Raw genomic sequence first — 16,802 nt, forward strand, 5'->3', positions numbered from 1 at the left:
CTACCGCCATACTTCTGGGCAGAGGTTCGTATACAGGCACACGTTGCTGACATTTTGTAAACTCGGCAAAGCCAGTCTACAGCGGCTGAGATTAGAAAGCACCGACAATTAAAAAAAAGGATGCTCATTTTCAGAAAGCTTTTATCCACCTGAAAAATAAATGATATCTATTCGGTTTTTGAAATCAGAAAATTATCTTTTCGTTTCCGTAGGTATTTTGAGTTTTATCCAATGTTGTTTTTTTATATTGTTTACGGGAGATAATAATGTGCTTATCCAACTTTTTTAAATATGTAAATGGTAGTCTAAAGATCTTGGCTAAGAAAGGAGGATGTGCAAGACGGCGTAATAACCCTAAAATTAATCACGATAATACTTTTGGCAGTGAAAATCTCAAATCATACTGAACTAGAACCAATACATGTGAAGTACTGCAACAATTATGATAACACTGCACTGAGTTCAAGAAGCTAGCTATCTCAATATGTTGAAATGGAGAATTCGCTGGGTTGATGACCGCCGGCTGCCGATATCAGCGAATTTGAAGAGATTTCCAAGAGATATGATTAGTGTACTTATGTCTGAATAATTTGTAGGAGTCTCCCACGGCAACCCGGTCCAGGGATGTCCCCTGAAGCGTATGTGTACAATATGCTTTACGAGGTGATGCTGCCCGCCCCCGGGTTATCGGTCCGCTTCTACCTGCCTCCTGCCGAACCTCACCTGCCCCCCATCTCCACTGTGAGTCATTTTGCATTTATTACCCGTCAAAAATCACCAGATGTATCAAGATACAAGTCAAGACTTGCCTAGTTCCACTTTAAAAATGGTCTGCAAAAGCCATATAAAACAAAAGATTGTAAATAGGTACAGGCAAATCTTTTTAAAGGGCGCTCGTTTGAATGTATTTGTACACATTTGTAAATCGAGCAAGTCAAACTGGTTCAAATACTGGATGGTCAGATACTGAGCGCGTAGCAACATTTGCTCTAATGTATTGAATTATTTTCATTGTAATTTGATCAAGTCGGGGTAGTTAAGTTTCTTTCGGTAAACTTAGGTTGCGATTTTTGAAAATGGTGTGAAAAATAAAATATCTTTGTGGTAAATCATTGTCCGGCCAAACAAACTTTAAGCCAAAGTAAACTTTACATACCTACACTATTTATATACGTAGATAGTATATACATATATGGTAGAACCTTGTTAATTCGAAATCCACGGGACATCAAAAACCAAATTTCGAATCAATAGTAAAAAAATATATATACATATGTGCCGAAAATCGAGTTCCTCGGCCGCCCCTTCAAATTTGGGTAGTATCTTAGGAGTAAATTCGTATTAATACGAATTATTCCCGTGTAAATCGAATTTTCGCAGCAGATTACCGCCAAGATCGACCCTTCAAGTTCAGTTATTCAAAGTAAATTCGTAAGAATACCACACATTTCCGCGTAAATCAAAATTTCCCTGCCGATTACTCAGCGGACGGCCCTTTAAATTCGGATATTAGAAATAAATTCGTAAAAATACGATATATAGATATAATTTAGTGTGAATTCGTAAAACTATGACATATTTCCGCGTAAAACAAATTTTCTCAGCCCTTCGAACATGGATATTAAAAATAAATTGGAAAAAATACTACATTCCAGTGTAAATCGATTCAGATTTACAAAATAATAATGCTAATTAAGATGATGATGAAAATACATTTTTCAGCTTTTTACCGCCACTGCTGTCTATGTCCATTTTATTTTCGCAAAAATCGAATAACACCAACAAATTTTCATGCACCGACAAAAATAAATTACGAATTAACAAATTTCGAATTAAAAAACCATTTTGTATGAAAAAAAAATTCTCTGGATATTTTTTTGGAGAAAATTTCGAATTACTCGGGGTTCGAATTAAAGGGGTTCTATTGTATATAGATTGTATCTTCATATCTACAGATGGACGTGCTCAAAAAGGAAATTATGTTGTATAATAATAAAGTTACCTACATTGAGTTTCCTTCCTCCTATAAGACCTGTTTCATTTACTTAAAAATCCTCCATGCATTATCCCCAAATATGACATTAGGCCCTGAAGGAAGACTTTCTGTTTGTAGGGTAATTTTGTTATGTGATGCATTTACTTACACATGTTTATTTTTTTCTTTCTGTTTTGCTGGGGGCAATGTGAGATTGAATTCATATTACTAATTGTCTTGTCCTTCTGCAGGTGATACACCGACCAAGTCTTCCAGAAGAATTACCGTGTTTGGATTATGCGCTACGAGAGATGTTTGTTTTGCTCGGGGCGGATTACATAGTGCAACTATTTACGTGTGTTTTGTTGGAGAACCAAGTGCTGCTAAGATCGTCGGGTAAGTTTTTCACCATAATTTGATTTACACATTTAAGTATTTATTTACATTTTACTACATAATATTAGTAAGAAGTTAAGTTTAGTAAGAAGTTTACTACATAATATTAGGCTCGTTGCTATGCATAAATAAACCACTCACCAGATCGATAAATCCGTGCTTTTGTATGAAACATTCTCTCCTCGATTAATCCTCTATTTAACCATAGACATGCAAGTATTTAGACAATTATTCTACGATACACACTACTGACCAGGATAGAGTAAGCTCAAAAAAAAGGCGTGATCATAGACAATATAATTCTCATTCAGAGCCTATCCAATTCATTAGCCTAAAATATTATTTTAAAAATAAATAAAATAAAAATACATGTTAAGTATTTTTATTTCAGCAAAACAATAAATTATTGATAACAGGTTAAATCATTACTGAATAAGGTAGAACGATGAAATTACACCTTGCATGATATAAAACGCACAATCCTGGAAGGATAGTGCGTATTATAGTTAAGTTAAGGCTGTTACAAATTAGAAACAAAAAGAATAATTCGCACATGTTTATTTTTTGTTACAATCGCGAGTCCTATTTCGTTTTTGAGACATCATGAAGATTAAGCATTGGCAATGCGCAATTTCTCAACGAACCACTCGGCCTTTTGCTTCCGATTGAGAAATGAGAGCCACGAACTGACGGACATCTTGCTAATATCGGGTATTCAATTCACAACGAAACATTCAATCCCGAAACAGACTCTCCTTGCAACTTAAAGTAGGTCAGAAACTTACGTCGAATTGATTTGAAATCTGTACAGCTTTTAACGCTATACTGAACTTTAGGAATCGACATTTCATAAGATATTCAAAATGACTTTTATGTTGGCGTCGGGACCGCAACTATAAACGCACAAGAAATGACAAGAAACAAAAGATTTCAAACCACCATAGATATTACACTCAGCTAGCAATCACCATAAATAAACAACTCACTAGATCGATAAATCCGTGCTTTTTGTATGAAATAAATTGGTCCTATATTCAACCATAGATACCAAGCCAATATTTTAGACACATTTTATGCATAAGATTCGTCTAAATCACACACCATTGACGAATTTCAGTTCAATAGACAATCAGAGTTTTTTTTACTGGTGGATGTGGTTAGGCAATTGTGTGACAAGCCATGGAGATTACCATGTCTTTCATTCAGTTCCAATTTCGACTGGGGTTATACCCCCCTGTTGCCATTTCTTCCAACCAACCCAGAGTTTTAACATCATCAGATTGGTTATGTAGGAACTATTATGACCATAGACATTTTTTACTGAAGACGAATGCTGCTTCTTATAATAATGTTTGCTGGCATACTGATGCAGTTCATAGAGGTTCTTACTTAATGGGTGTAAGTTTGTAGTAGATGAGGCCAGCCCACCAGAAGAGAATTCCAGTTACTTTTGGGCCCCTCCTCGAATATTTAGTTTTTCCATTTTGGACAGACCTATACATATTTTTTTTAAAATTTCAAGTGTTTTTTATATACAAACTAATTTCATATACAAGGTGTCCGGGGGTAAAGTGTACTAACTTCAGGTGGTGATTTTACACGAAAGTACAATTGAAAAAGATAAATAACTTTTTCGAAATTCCAACTTTTAGGGGTACTTTACAAGTAAAAATGTAAAATTGGTCTGGCGTGTGGGACTGGCTTTGTAATTTTGCTCTTTTGCTAAATCTACCGTCCCGCGCCTAAATGCTGCCATTCTGTCAGTCTATTTAATTGCAGCGCTTCCTGTCAATAACTTAATAAAAAATATATTTATTCTCTTATGAAATCTTTTTTTGTTCCCGGACACCCTGTTTATCTGGGAGTTAGTGCCAGAAGTGCCTGTATCAGTTTTTGGTAATTTGATTTTGATACCAAAAAACTAAAAAAGTGTAAAACTAAAATGTCCCTTATTTCAATGATATGAATACCTACTATTGATGAAATTTTGACCTGTATAATGTAGAAGTCAGAAAATTGTTTAATTTTTTTTTACACAAAGAAATCGAACAATTCTCATTCCTGAGCGATTTACAAATTTGACGTAAGCATTTCCAGCATCAAGCCCCAGATTTGTAATATTATAACATGTAGGTATAGATTTCTGAATCTTCAAACTTGTGTACATACATATTAATGTTAGATATTTAATCAGTTTGCATGTTATTTGTGTTTAGATTACAACCGTTTAATGTTGGTGGCCGAATGCATAATTGGATTACTTTTTCCATTCTGTTGGGCCCATGTCTATGTTCCCATATTACCGACACCCCTTCATCACTTCCTGGATGCCCCCGTTCCATTCGTAATGGGTGAGTTAAACATTAGTTGCTATTATTATCTATGTGTCCCTAGAAGTGTGATCTATACCGATTTATAAGAAAACTGATGTCCCCAATTTACATAAGACCTTTTGACTCCCTAGGCTTCCGACAGGCCAATAAAATTGATCATCTGTTTGAGAATAATTTCAGCATTTTACATTGTTTAATCAATTTCAGCTGAAGTAAGATTAAAAAAATTATCATTCTTCGGGCACACAGACACATCCACAATACACTTCGATCCGATCATCTTTTCAGTATATTAGTGATATATCAGCAATGAGAAAAGGTACAGAAGAAAACTTTTTGTTTCACGGGGCTCTCAACATACAGTGGGAGCATAAATACATGGTCACAAGATTCTAAGATATCCTGTATGAAAATATTATATTTCATTTTCAATTCAGGATTACACTCTGAAAATGGTCCTTCGTCCCTGGGCGGGAACAGCGGCATGAACCGAGGTATCGTGGTGGGTTCAGAGGCTGCCCTGTGCCTGGTGGACATCGACAAGCCCAACATTCAGCTGCCTGAAGAATTGCCCGTGTTCCCTTACAGAAATGCCTTCATCGAGGAGCTGTCGCAGCTGTTGGAGAAGTTTCAGGTAGGTTCATTCAGTCTGCCTTTGTTTCTACCTACACACCAACCGCATAACTTTCATCGATTCCGCCGCTTTAATAACATTCATAATGTCGGTCTTAGCTCTGTGACATTCTCATACTTATATGTAGAAACGATGCCTTGTATTTTTTACATGTTGACTTAATTTTACGCTTCATTATATTCCTTAACCTTTTCAGAGTCATTTGAAACATACACATTTTGATAATCTGCAATTCAAATGTGTAATTTGACATCCTAACCTCTTTTGTCTGTGAAATTTGACTTCTAAATCAATAAGCAATCAAACAAGAATTACTCAATTTATGAATACAAGGTACTTAAATAGTATAGATCTTATTGAAACCATTTGTTAGGTTAAAAAGAACTGCTAATATTTGTTACCTTTGTGGGGACTTTAAGGCGATGCCATACGTAGTAATGCAAAATCATGTGTTTTTGGTTTGAAAATTTGGTCGCCTAGAAATGTTTCAGATGCTTTAATTAAATACTGCAGGTAGAATACATCCTGGCCTTTGAAATAATCGAGTATTTTTTAGATAAGTCTTTTTATAAGCCCAGAAAAAAATAATGTATAGGCCTATGAAAACGGCTTTAAAGTTGAAAATTTCCTACTTACAAACCCATTTTCGGTTATGAATATATATTTTAATATATTTTTAAAAAAAGCATGTTTTTACCTGTCACAGGTGACATCTATATAATATAGATATATAAAAACACACGCTTATTCGAATGCAACCTTGTGTCAAAATTTACAAGCAATCGGTGAAGAATTTTCGGAAATTTAAGGTTCTGAACAAACAAACATTTACATTTTTATTTATGTAGATTAATCAATTAATAATTGAAATGTATATTTCTTTTGTTTAAATTTTTGACATATGTTGTAATTTTTCAAGTTTACTAGTGGTGTTCATTCGAAAGTTAAATTTCTGATTGTCTCTAAAATTGACAATGACGAAAAGCAATGATCCTGAGGCAAATATTTTTTTTAAATAAATTCTTTCAAATCAATTCACAAATCCTACAATTATAATATCATAGATCTGCGCTAGTAATTACATATTAATAAATATGATTAATTATTTGTCCAACAGATTGCGAGGCCGTCACATGAACAGACCAAATTCCACACACCAATAAATGGCTTTACACAGAAGTACCATTTGCAGGATCCCATGTCTAGCAGCTGTACATTACCCTCAGGTATGAATTATTTTGCTATAATTATGCCAATATTTTATGCTTCATTGTCTGTTTGGTATTTCATGAACTTCAAATCTGGATATGTGTATTAATCAATGACATTACAATAAATCTTTTTGCTATTGTCTCATAAACTCAAGATAAAATGTTGCAAACACTCTTGTTCCCAGTAAATTCTTAATTCAAACGTTGTTCATGTACGACAAAGATAGACATTCAAAGAATATGTGTGTATGAATGAAATAAACAATAGTGGGCGGCGTTTTCTGTTGAATACTACATTCTACATCACGCTTACTTGCTTATACTACAAGATGAACACGGAATACTGTATGAGGCGACCTACTGCTATTAGGTTGTCCTTCTTATACTTGTGTGTTGCTACATTCGCTATCTCACTTTCTCTAATGGCGCTGAAAATCTTCGGGAAACAATTCAAATAATGTTATTTTTTGTAATTACTTGGCTTTTACTAGTGTTTGCAGAGTAATTAAAACATTTTGTCATCGCACACGGGGGCATTTTAGCACTTTTTTAATGCAATTGACATAGAGGTAGCACACAACCTTACGCGACGCGTGGCAGTTTAGTATTAAAACTACAAAATCGAAAGCACTACAATTTGAACAATTCGACTTGTTTTTGGCTTGCTACTTTGAAATTTCTGCAGTGTGAAATTTCGCGGATGTATATTTGTGTCGCCTCTTCATTCACGAATTTCTTAAATTAATTTTAGTAAAAACTTTTCAGATTTTGATATCAGACCGTAATAATATATTCACTTTCAAAATATCTATTTAAGTGTGAGTCTGTAGATTTTCCCACTTTTTCTTAGTTTTTTGTCTTTTTTAATTTTTTTTAATTTAGCTAGTAAAGTAATTTATCCACTTGCTATTTTCATTTAAACATTAGAAATAATGTGTAAAATATTAAAAAATCTAAATTTTGGGCATACCATGTCTTTTAGCAGCATGAAGACTTGGAACAGCATATATGTAACTGCTACTATTTTTGGATTATGCATATTTTTATCTCTGGACAATTTAAAATATTTACGCTGTTAAGATATTAAATACATAAAAAAACAGTAAATATTTCTCTGTTTTCGTTTTCCGAAGATGTGTCTCCAGAATTTCACTTTTATGTTACTTTTACATTACTTTTATTTTACTTTAATGTTACTTTTACATTACCGTCACATAAAAGCGCCTACAAGACTTTGTTGTTGAGTTAATCGGTATATGTATAGAAATATTTTATTATGCTTACACAATGCTTCCATAGTTTGTCCTAATACTTGTGCATTGGCAACACTCACTTTTGATTTTGGTAACTCATAAATAATTGTAACTTGTGACTTGAGTAATTCATCACTTGTGCATTGGCAACATTCACTTGTTTGTGACTTTTTAACTCGTCATTTGTAACTTGTGACTCGAGTAATGCATCACTTCTGACTTTTGCCAAAATCATGCCATTTGACTTTTTAAATTCATCATTTGTAACTTGAGTAATTAATTACTTGTTACTTTTACCATATGTAACTTGTGACTATAGTAATTAATTCATCACTCGTCATCTACATCTCGTCTCTTGTAAGTTGTCTTTTGCATGTTGTCTCTTGTCAGCTTGGGTGCTTCATTTGTATATGTGTTGTCCACACCAGGGGGCAGCTCGCGGCGCAAGCACTCCTTCAATGACATCCTGGACTGGGAGGAGAGCCGGCCTCTCAGCGGTTCTCCTCCCCCCTCCCCTCCACCTTACACCCTCTACCACCACTCCAACAGGGTCACACCACCCAGGTCGGACGCCCTACAGAGAATAGTTGATATTGTCCGTAGAACGGGTATGTCCATTGTCATAATTTATTTTAATATTTTTCTAAATGCCCCCTAATCAATACCCATCAAACAGGATTTTATATATCTCATTATGCACAACACACATTCCCAAATAAAATAAATCACCAAGTCATCAAAAGGGCAAAATAAACGCTATCAAATTATTTGTGGCATTATAATATAAAGACTAGGCTAGGTCATGCCTGGCACGTCTCTGGGAATATGCTAATGAGTTCTCGGGAAGTCAAGATGATTCAAAGGGAAGGCAGACATTCAGATTGCGAAAGGTCCTGAATTTAACTCATAATAAATTAACTTTTAATTACAACTTGTAATAACAACATATTTACAATTTATTATTTATAACAACTATATTGTAAATTCTATAAATTGTCAAAAAAAAATAAGGTAAATAAATAAATTTTGTATTTACAAAATGTTAATGTCTGGTTACGGTGCTTAGATTTCTTGTTCCTAATGGATAGTTCACACGTAGCCAGCTAACTAAGTAAAGTATTATTAAATCACTGTCTTGAAAAAAATTATAAGTGCCGTCCACACATGCAATTTAGTAAACTCTTATACTTGTAGTAAAAAATGATTATATGAGTGATTAAAAATATAAATTGAAAATACTAATCCATCCAATACTATCTGATAAAATACTAATCCAGTCAATTCAATTACTACTTAAGGCGATGCCATAAGTAGTAATACAAAATCATGTGTTTTTGGTTTGAAAATTTGGTCGCCTAGAAATTTTTCAGATGCTTTAATTAAATACTGCGAGTAGAATACATCTTGGCCTATGAAATAATCGAGTATTTTTTATATAAGTCTTTTTATAAGCCCAGAAAAAAATAATGTATAGGCCTATGAAAACGGCTTTAAAGTTGAAAATTTCCTACTTACGAACCCATTTTCGGTTATGATTTTATTGTATAATGTGGCAAATTAAGTTATTTATAAAATGATGGGAAAAAAAATAAATATTTATTCCTGAACATCCACAAAATAAAATAAAAGGCACTTTTTGGCCATGTTTTTTTCATGCATAAATCAAAACAGGCGGATGGTGTTAAGCGGGAATTTAAACCTTATCGCCATCTACGTAAGGGTTGTTATTGATAGCGGCTCAATTTAAAATATTACACGACGTAGTGCATCGCCAGGGTAACTTACTACTTACCACCCGCACAGAAGTGACCCTTGTTACTGGCTTTGTGTAACCTACCCATAAAAGTCCCTTCTAGCCTTCGCCTACCTAATTGCTTTTACAATAGCGTCTTTTATTCCCCCGCAATGTGATTTTCAACTTATTTACTATCAATGCATCAACAATATCTGTTTGTAGGTGTCAACTTAGACGATTTGGATTCAGAAGAAGTAATGCCAACGGCCAGAAGAAAAGTTCTGACGGACGAAGAACAGTACCAAGAAGACATGCGGTTTAATAATGCCGTCAGAGAGACGTTTTTAAATAGATTTGTTCACATGTTCAGCGCCTATGAGCAGTTCGTTATCCTACCCGACCAAGTGAGTTATGTTTTTCATAGTGCATAATTATGATTAATTTTTAATAGGTACATAATTTTACAGTGTAAAGAAAATTATAATAATATAGTATGTTTTATTATCGGCTGTACTTGTTGACGCTAATGCCAGAATGAAAAAAAATAATAAAATTTTGTTGTGAAAATTAAACAAACATGAAATTTCACACGGAATGAATTATGAAAGTACATATTATGCACAAAAAATTGCACACCAAATATTTCACATGGAAAAAAATTGCATGTATAAAAATTTCACATGTCACATATTATTTTTGTAAGCAATCATTAGGTTAGGTTGTTTTTTCTTAACCCTAGATAACTAAACTGTTTTCATTGTTTCATTGTAACTACACTTTCGTCTAGTGGACTACGCAATAAAACACTATAAATAAATCAAAAATATTTCATTAAGATATTAACTTGTTACATGGCACAAAAGTAAGGTTTATAATGAACACATTAATATCAAAATATCAGTCTACACAGTGACCACACATATGTCAACATTATCTGGACCACAAATGCCTTTCTACATCTGGTGCAACGATGTTTGGTCATCCTCCGGGCCTTGGATGGACACAGGTAGCAAATTTTAGGCACGTTTGACGTCGATGGAACCGGAGCTTCTATTGTAGAAGATTCGCCAACATTAACAATAAATATAAGAATATATGAATGTATGTACGTTAAAAATAAAAATTGTTTTTATAACTAAACTTTTGTCAACGAGATGGTCATAGGGCACATCCTAGTATGCGTGTGGCCGCAATCGCGTCACGTGCTGCACTGTTTACTCAAATTAGGAGGGTAATGAAAGAGTCAAGGACGGGGAGCGGGGGGAAGTAGGTGATTTCGAATTTCGCCAAGTAGCGCGTTGTTGCTTCGACGATCGATTAAATTACAAAAAATAATTTGAAACAGTGTAATTTTTTTCACATGTTACATTGTTCCTGTTTAATTTATTCCTCTTGTGATTTTACCGTATGTAATTTCCTCTTGTGTAATTTCACCACGTAACCCGATTCCAGAATGGTGGTTTCCAATAGGTATTTGATCTCTGTATTTATTGTTTTAGGACAAAGAATCATGGCTATCGTGTCGTGACTCAATGCAAAACTTTGACAAAGCCGCATTCTTGTCAGATCAGCCGGAGCACCACCGCCCTTTCCTGTCCCGGTTCCTGGAGAGTCAGATGTTTGCCACCTTTGTCGATAATAAAATCATGTCTAGTTGGGGAGATTCGGACTACAGTCTGGAACTCTTCGACAATAGGATCAAAATGCTGAGGTTATTCATTTTTTACTATAACATTATTAATATTGTATCTTATAATAACAAAATTACTCTAATATTTCCATGATTTTTTTACAATTTTTTAATGTTAACACACTTCGGCCGGGAAAGTTAGTTCTACCCGTTCGGTCGATTGATGCTTAACGCCGGGGAGGGTAATTCTACCTTTTGTGCCAGATTCATTTCAATGGCAGAAAAGTAGGAATAATTCAATGTTTTTATATGAATATTATATACCAATCTCTTTGTAAAGGTCCCAACTATATTTACATAATTATCAAATCGTAATGCAAGTCTTCTTTTAATATTTATCTTCGTGCCTTTCGTTATTAGTTATTATACGAGCGAGAGATGTCGGGCGTATTTAAAGAAGCGGGTATGGGCAAATACCGATAGGCGGACCGTAATAAACATATTACAAAGTTAATTGAGTTGCATTTCAAAAAATAATCGATTTTCGAATATTACTATGAAATTACTTTTACAGCTTGGGTATGCTGAGTTACAACGTAGAAATTTTTACTAAAATATTTTTATTATATTTGAAGATATAGCGATATAAAACGAATTAAAGAAATTTAGGACCTTTATTTTCGCTCGGAGACAGCGTAGCGCCAGCGCAAAAAATACTCGTCAGAAATGTGTTAATATTGCACAAGAGTCCCAACTGTCCTTAGTTAGTGGGACTTTGGCATCACCAATAGGGGTAGGAATATTGTGAGGCTGAACGAAGTGGGGGAGAGAAATCAGAGAAAACAGTTTTGATTTATCTGGATATTCAGATTTGAATAACCAAACATAGCTGAAGCCATTTCAGGCAATGCTTCAATTCTGATTTCATATTTTTATTTTGCCTGCTAAATTATTTATTTTCTAGTTGAGGATTTTTGTATAACATGATTGTTGCTCAATGCCTTTATTCTTGTACTCCCTATATTTGAACTTTTCCCGCATTATATTAAAATAAGAAACAACATAATTTTTGTTTTTTAAAGTATAGATCCCGGGTTACTAATAACCTGAAAATATTTGAAAAACTCCTGCTACCATCATTCAAAGTGGAAAATGTTGCTTGTGCAATGATGGAGGACTTAGCTAGTAAAGTAATTGTATCCGCATTTGTCCACTCAGCTATTAACCGAACAAATAATATTGTTTTTTAGGAAACGCTATGGCGGAGATTGCCCCGCAGTCCGTTCAGCCTGCTACGAGCCGTGCCTCACCCCGCGCACGCTGCTGCCCCGCGGTGACCCTGAGGAGAGGGCCCCCCCTGCGGAGGTGCTCCCACACCGTGCCGCTTACTACCGGGCCTTCCCGCTGCTGGATGCCAAAGCCCTGGAACCCCCCGTCCTGCCCACAACGGGAGAGAGGTGCTAACTCTTGCTATACTCTTGGGCATGGCGCGCACGGGTTACTTTTGTCATGGCACAGTTTCGTCACTGTTTCAAAATCCATAAAAGTCACATCAGGATTTTGAAACAGTGATGAAATTGGTGCTGTGACAAAAGTCATCCGTGTGCATCTGACCTTACATGTTACATTTGTCTTCACGTCCTACCGTGTACCATTAAACATTGTATGTCCGTTACAGTTCAGCATGCATGAACTTGAGAAATGTACTCCATTTTTAAGAGAGTTACACATATTGTACCTACAGTTAGAATTTTATTATTTGACACCATTATTTGTTCTTTTGAATAATTTAATGAATTAATATATTATCAAATGAATTTCTTTCGACGTGAAGTATGGAATATGATATCGGCCAAATAGCCGTGGTGCAAATTGATGTTATTTCAACCATATATTTTTTATTAATTAATTTGTCCAGTTTTTACACAAAATTTGTGCTTTAATGGTTAATCGATTGTCCTTTACTTATTGACATAGACGATTTATCTACAAGCTTTTTAGTAGAAAGGCCCTTAAATCTATTTTTCAAACGTCCACAAAGAGTTTGGGGGGGGGGGGATCTCGGGATATTCTGGGGATCAAGAAGGCCTGTGGATATAATAACCTCGTGACTTTTGATACTTGAGTTGATAGAGTGCTAAGTTCGAAAAATTCTACATTATTGATGATGTAAAAAAATTTTTTTTTTCGAAAATTTTATGAAGATTCAAGGAAATTTCAGTTTGGCAATGCACTGCACCGATTTCCTGAAAATGTTAATACAAAAAACGAAATTTTCGCAAAAAAAAAAAAAAAACGTTTTCGACTACAACGACATCAATAATGCCATTTTTTTAATGTTAAAAAACCCAAAAGTCACGAGCCGCCACTGATTGCTTGGATAAACTTCTTGCTGAATTTTCATTCTAAAATGAATTGTATGTGACATGGGACCGTCCTGTTAAAACCACATGTATAAACCCGATCGGTTCAATTTAGACGCTAATAATTTTCAAATCCAACCAACATAGTATCAAGTAATAAAATTCACCCAGTATTTCATAAAGTGAGTCAAATTATGTATTATTATTGTATATTTTTTTGTAATAGAAGAAAAATTATTTTTACACAGCTTATTTCAAAATATTTATTTGATTCAATGCTTTTCTAACTATCAAAATTCGTAAATAATGTTCCTTTTAGACCCTCCTTTCAAAACCCACCGTCATAAATACTTCTACATATCATATTCCTTTGGGATGGATTTATAAGTTGCAATACATATTATTACAGCGCCCTCGTGGTGATTTTTCACGAAAATGGCGCTATATAAATCAGCCAAATATTATTATTATTATTATTACATATTTATTATGTTATGTTCTTTATTTCACACTTTTCTTGCATCTGGACACAGTTTTTTTTTAACTTCTAATGAAATAGTTTATTTATTTAAATATATTATTTATCACTTTGACAATATTGATTCATTAAATACACAGTAAAAAAAAAATGCTTTTAGATTTATGTATATGTATGACAATGTATGTGTCGCAATAATATTGCAAGATTTAGTAAAATTATAATTTTACTAGAAGTATTATAACCTTTATATTTTTGGAATAACTTAATGAGTAAAACCTTAAATTGTAATATTTAACTATTGAAGACAATATTGGCGAACTCAAACAGAAAAATCAGAAAAAGATACGGTCGCATCGTAGAATTGTACCCAGGATTGTACTCCTTAGCCTTGCCGGGGCGCTGCTCTACCACTGAGATCCACAATCCTAGATGCGACTGTATCTTCTTCTGATTTTTCTGTTTCAAATTTTCGTTTGAATTCGCTAATATTGGCTTTAATGATTAAATATTATAATCGTTTGAATTACTGTAATTCAAAATTTTACTGGTAATGTTGAACACAATTATAAGTTTACTAGGATTCGTCAGAAAGCTTGTAAGATGCTATGATTTCTTTCGTGTTGATATATAGTGAAAATGTAATTTTATCGACTGCAGTTATTAAGATTGTACTTCTGCGGAAGCGCAGGGGAAAGGTGGGAGATAAAGCTTGCAGTGATTGGCTGATTTTGCATGGCGCCAAATTGACATTAATCTACCGACCAATCAGCCCATGCTATTCATTTTGCTACAATCTTACTAACCATAGTTAGTGAAAATATAATTTTACTAGGTACTGGCATGAAAAACCTATCAAATTGTGAGAAAGCATTGCATCTTACAATATTTCTAACGCAGCCCAGTAAAATTGTGAGAAAGCATTGGATCTTACAATATTTCTAACGCAGCCCAGTAAAATTGTGAGAAAGCATTGCATCTTACAATATTTCTAACGCAGCCCAGTAAAATTGTGAGAAAGCATTGGATCTTACAATATTTCTAACGCAGCCCAGTAAAATTGTGAGAAAGCATTGCATCTTACAATATTTCTAACGCAGCCCAGTAAAATTGTGAGAAAGCATTGCATCTTACAATATTTCTAACGCAGCCCAGTAAAATTGTGAGAAAGCATTGCATCTTACAATATTTCTAACGCAGCCCAGTAAAATTGTGAGAAAGCATTGCATCTTACAATATTTCTAACGCAGCCCAGTAAAATTATAATTGTGCTAAGATTTTTGATTACAATACGTAATACAAACGATTATAATATTTCTAGTTAAATTATAATTATTCTAATCTTAAAATTTTTATTCATTTGTAGTTTATATGCACTTTATTTTTACATCTTTATAGGGTGACACAACATGCATGCTAATAGCTACCTGTAATTAAGAGGAAGGGGAGATTACCTATACACCATTCAATTTATTGATAAAAATTCTTACATTAATCCATCATCATACATATTTATGAAATCCTTCCTTCGTAAGTTACAAATGTATTTAGTCAAATAATGGTATGACCAAAAAGCTCCATTATTATTCATTTAAAAAATCTTCACTGTTAAATTTTCAGCACTCTATATAGGTTTATAAAAGAACTATGAATATATTCAACACAAAAGTATATAATATCTAATTTTACATATAAATTTATTAAAGTAGATTAAAAAAAATGCAAATCATACTAAAGTACTCTCTCACTAATCTGTCACCCCAAAAACTGGGCATGTGTCCAATTAAAGAAAGTTGCGGATTATAGTGCATACACACAAAATATGATAAAAACAAACAAACACCGGTATTCATTTTTTGGTTTAAAGTTATGGCGTTATGTACGCTTGCGAGAAGACTCCATTTTATATCAAAGAAAAAATAGCGTGCGGCGCATTACTGGATTTGAAATACGAATACTGGCGAATTATTGAACTTGATTTTGTGCTTTAAATGTATGCATGTAGTAAAAATAATGGCGGAATATAGTAATTATCTGATAACCAAGTGGCGGTTTACTGTGAGAGTACTTTATGTGTAATATTTATGAATGCATTCTGTGGCAGAAAGGAAAAAAGGGACATGTTCAAAAATTGAGCATTGATTTAAAAAAAAACTTTTATATTATTGACAAATATTTACATTTTAAAAGCATGTTTGGGTGTACTCAAATAATATTATTTAAAAATTATATTGTTTCAAATCAAGATATTTGTTGATATGTGTTGTTTTGAACAAAGAAAGATATTAAAATGGCGCGATGCACTCCTGTTAGAAACGCATCGTGGCAAGTAGTGATGATGTAGACAATTTTACTCATTCTAACAATGAGGTTAATGTTAGCAATGTTTGGACAAAATGGCGGTATCCGCATAGCAGCTACTATCAAGAGTCAAAATGACATTCTAGGCTAGTCAGGGGCTGCTATCTACATTATAATACATAATACCCTATGCGTCATCATTTAACTACCAGAAGTTAGGTGTTAAATTCTATAAGAATATACGAGCTTTTGCATTCTTATGATAAACTGATATATTTATGCATGTAAGAATAAATATTTACTAAATAAAATTTAAGTATAAAAAATATTATATGACGTTATTGTCTATTGCTGCTATTTTCATAGTAATTCCATATTTTGCATTTAATTGAACATGGGTTTTTTCCCTCTACATTATTTCAAAGCATGTCTTTATAGCATGATATTTTTTTGATCTTTGCTTATAAATAATAATATTATGTATTAATATGCA

At 33.7% G+C, this 16,802-nt stretch overlaps 1 protein-coding gene across 3 annotated transcripts in view; it reads left to right on the top strand.

The window, feature by feature from the left end:
• Nucleotides 1–16,802, top strand: part of pns (DENN domain containing pinstripe) — a 50,016-nt gene that overhangs the window by 5,641 nt on the left and 27,573 nt on the right. For all 3 annotated transcript variants that reach the window (XM_089631758.1, XM_089631759.1, XM_089631761.1), the window contains exons 5-13: nucleotides 597–741; nucleotides 2,227–2,371; nucleotides 4,588–4,722; nucleotides 5,142–5,338; nucleotides 6,456–6,564; nucleotides 8,231–8,410; nucleotides 9,760–9,941; nucleotides 11,037–11,248; nucleotides 12,418–12,624. In XM_089631758.1, coding sequence (XP_089487884.1) covers nucleotides 597–741; nucleotides 2,227–2,371; nucleotides 4,588–4,722; nucleotides 5,142–5,338; nucleotides 6,456–6,564; nucleotides 8,231–8,410; nucleotides 9,760–9,941; nucleotides 11,037–11,248; nucleotides 12,418–12,624 — 1,512 coding nt within the window. The remainder of the gene's footprint in view (nucleotides 1–596; nucleotides 742–2,226; nucleotides 2,372–4,587; nucleotides 4,723–5,141; nucleotides 5,339–6,455; nucleotides 6,565–8,230; nucleotides 8,411–9,759; nucleotides 9,942–11,036; nucleotides 11,249–12,417; nucleotides 12,625–16,802) is intronic.

This window comes from Hesperophylax consimilis, chromosome 5 (assembly GCF_061612785.1).
Source record: "Hesperophylax consimilis isolate HC1 chromosome 5, BYU_Hcon_1.0, whole genome shotgun sequence".
In the NCBI taxonomy this organism is placed as follows: Eukaryota; Metazoa; Arthropoda; class Insecta; order Trichoptera; family Limnephilidae; genus Hesperophylax; species Hesperophylax consimilis.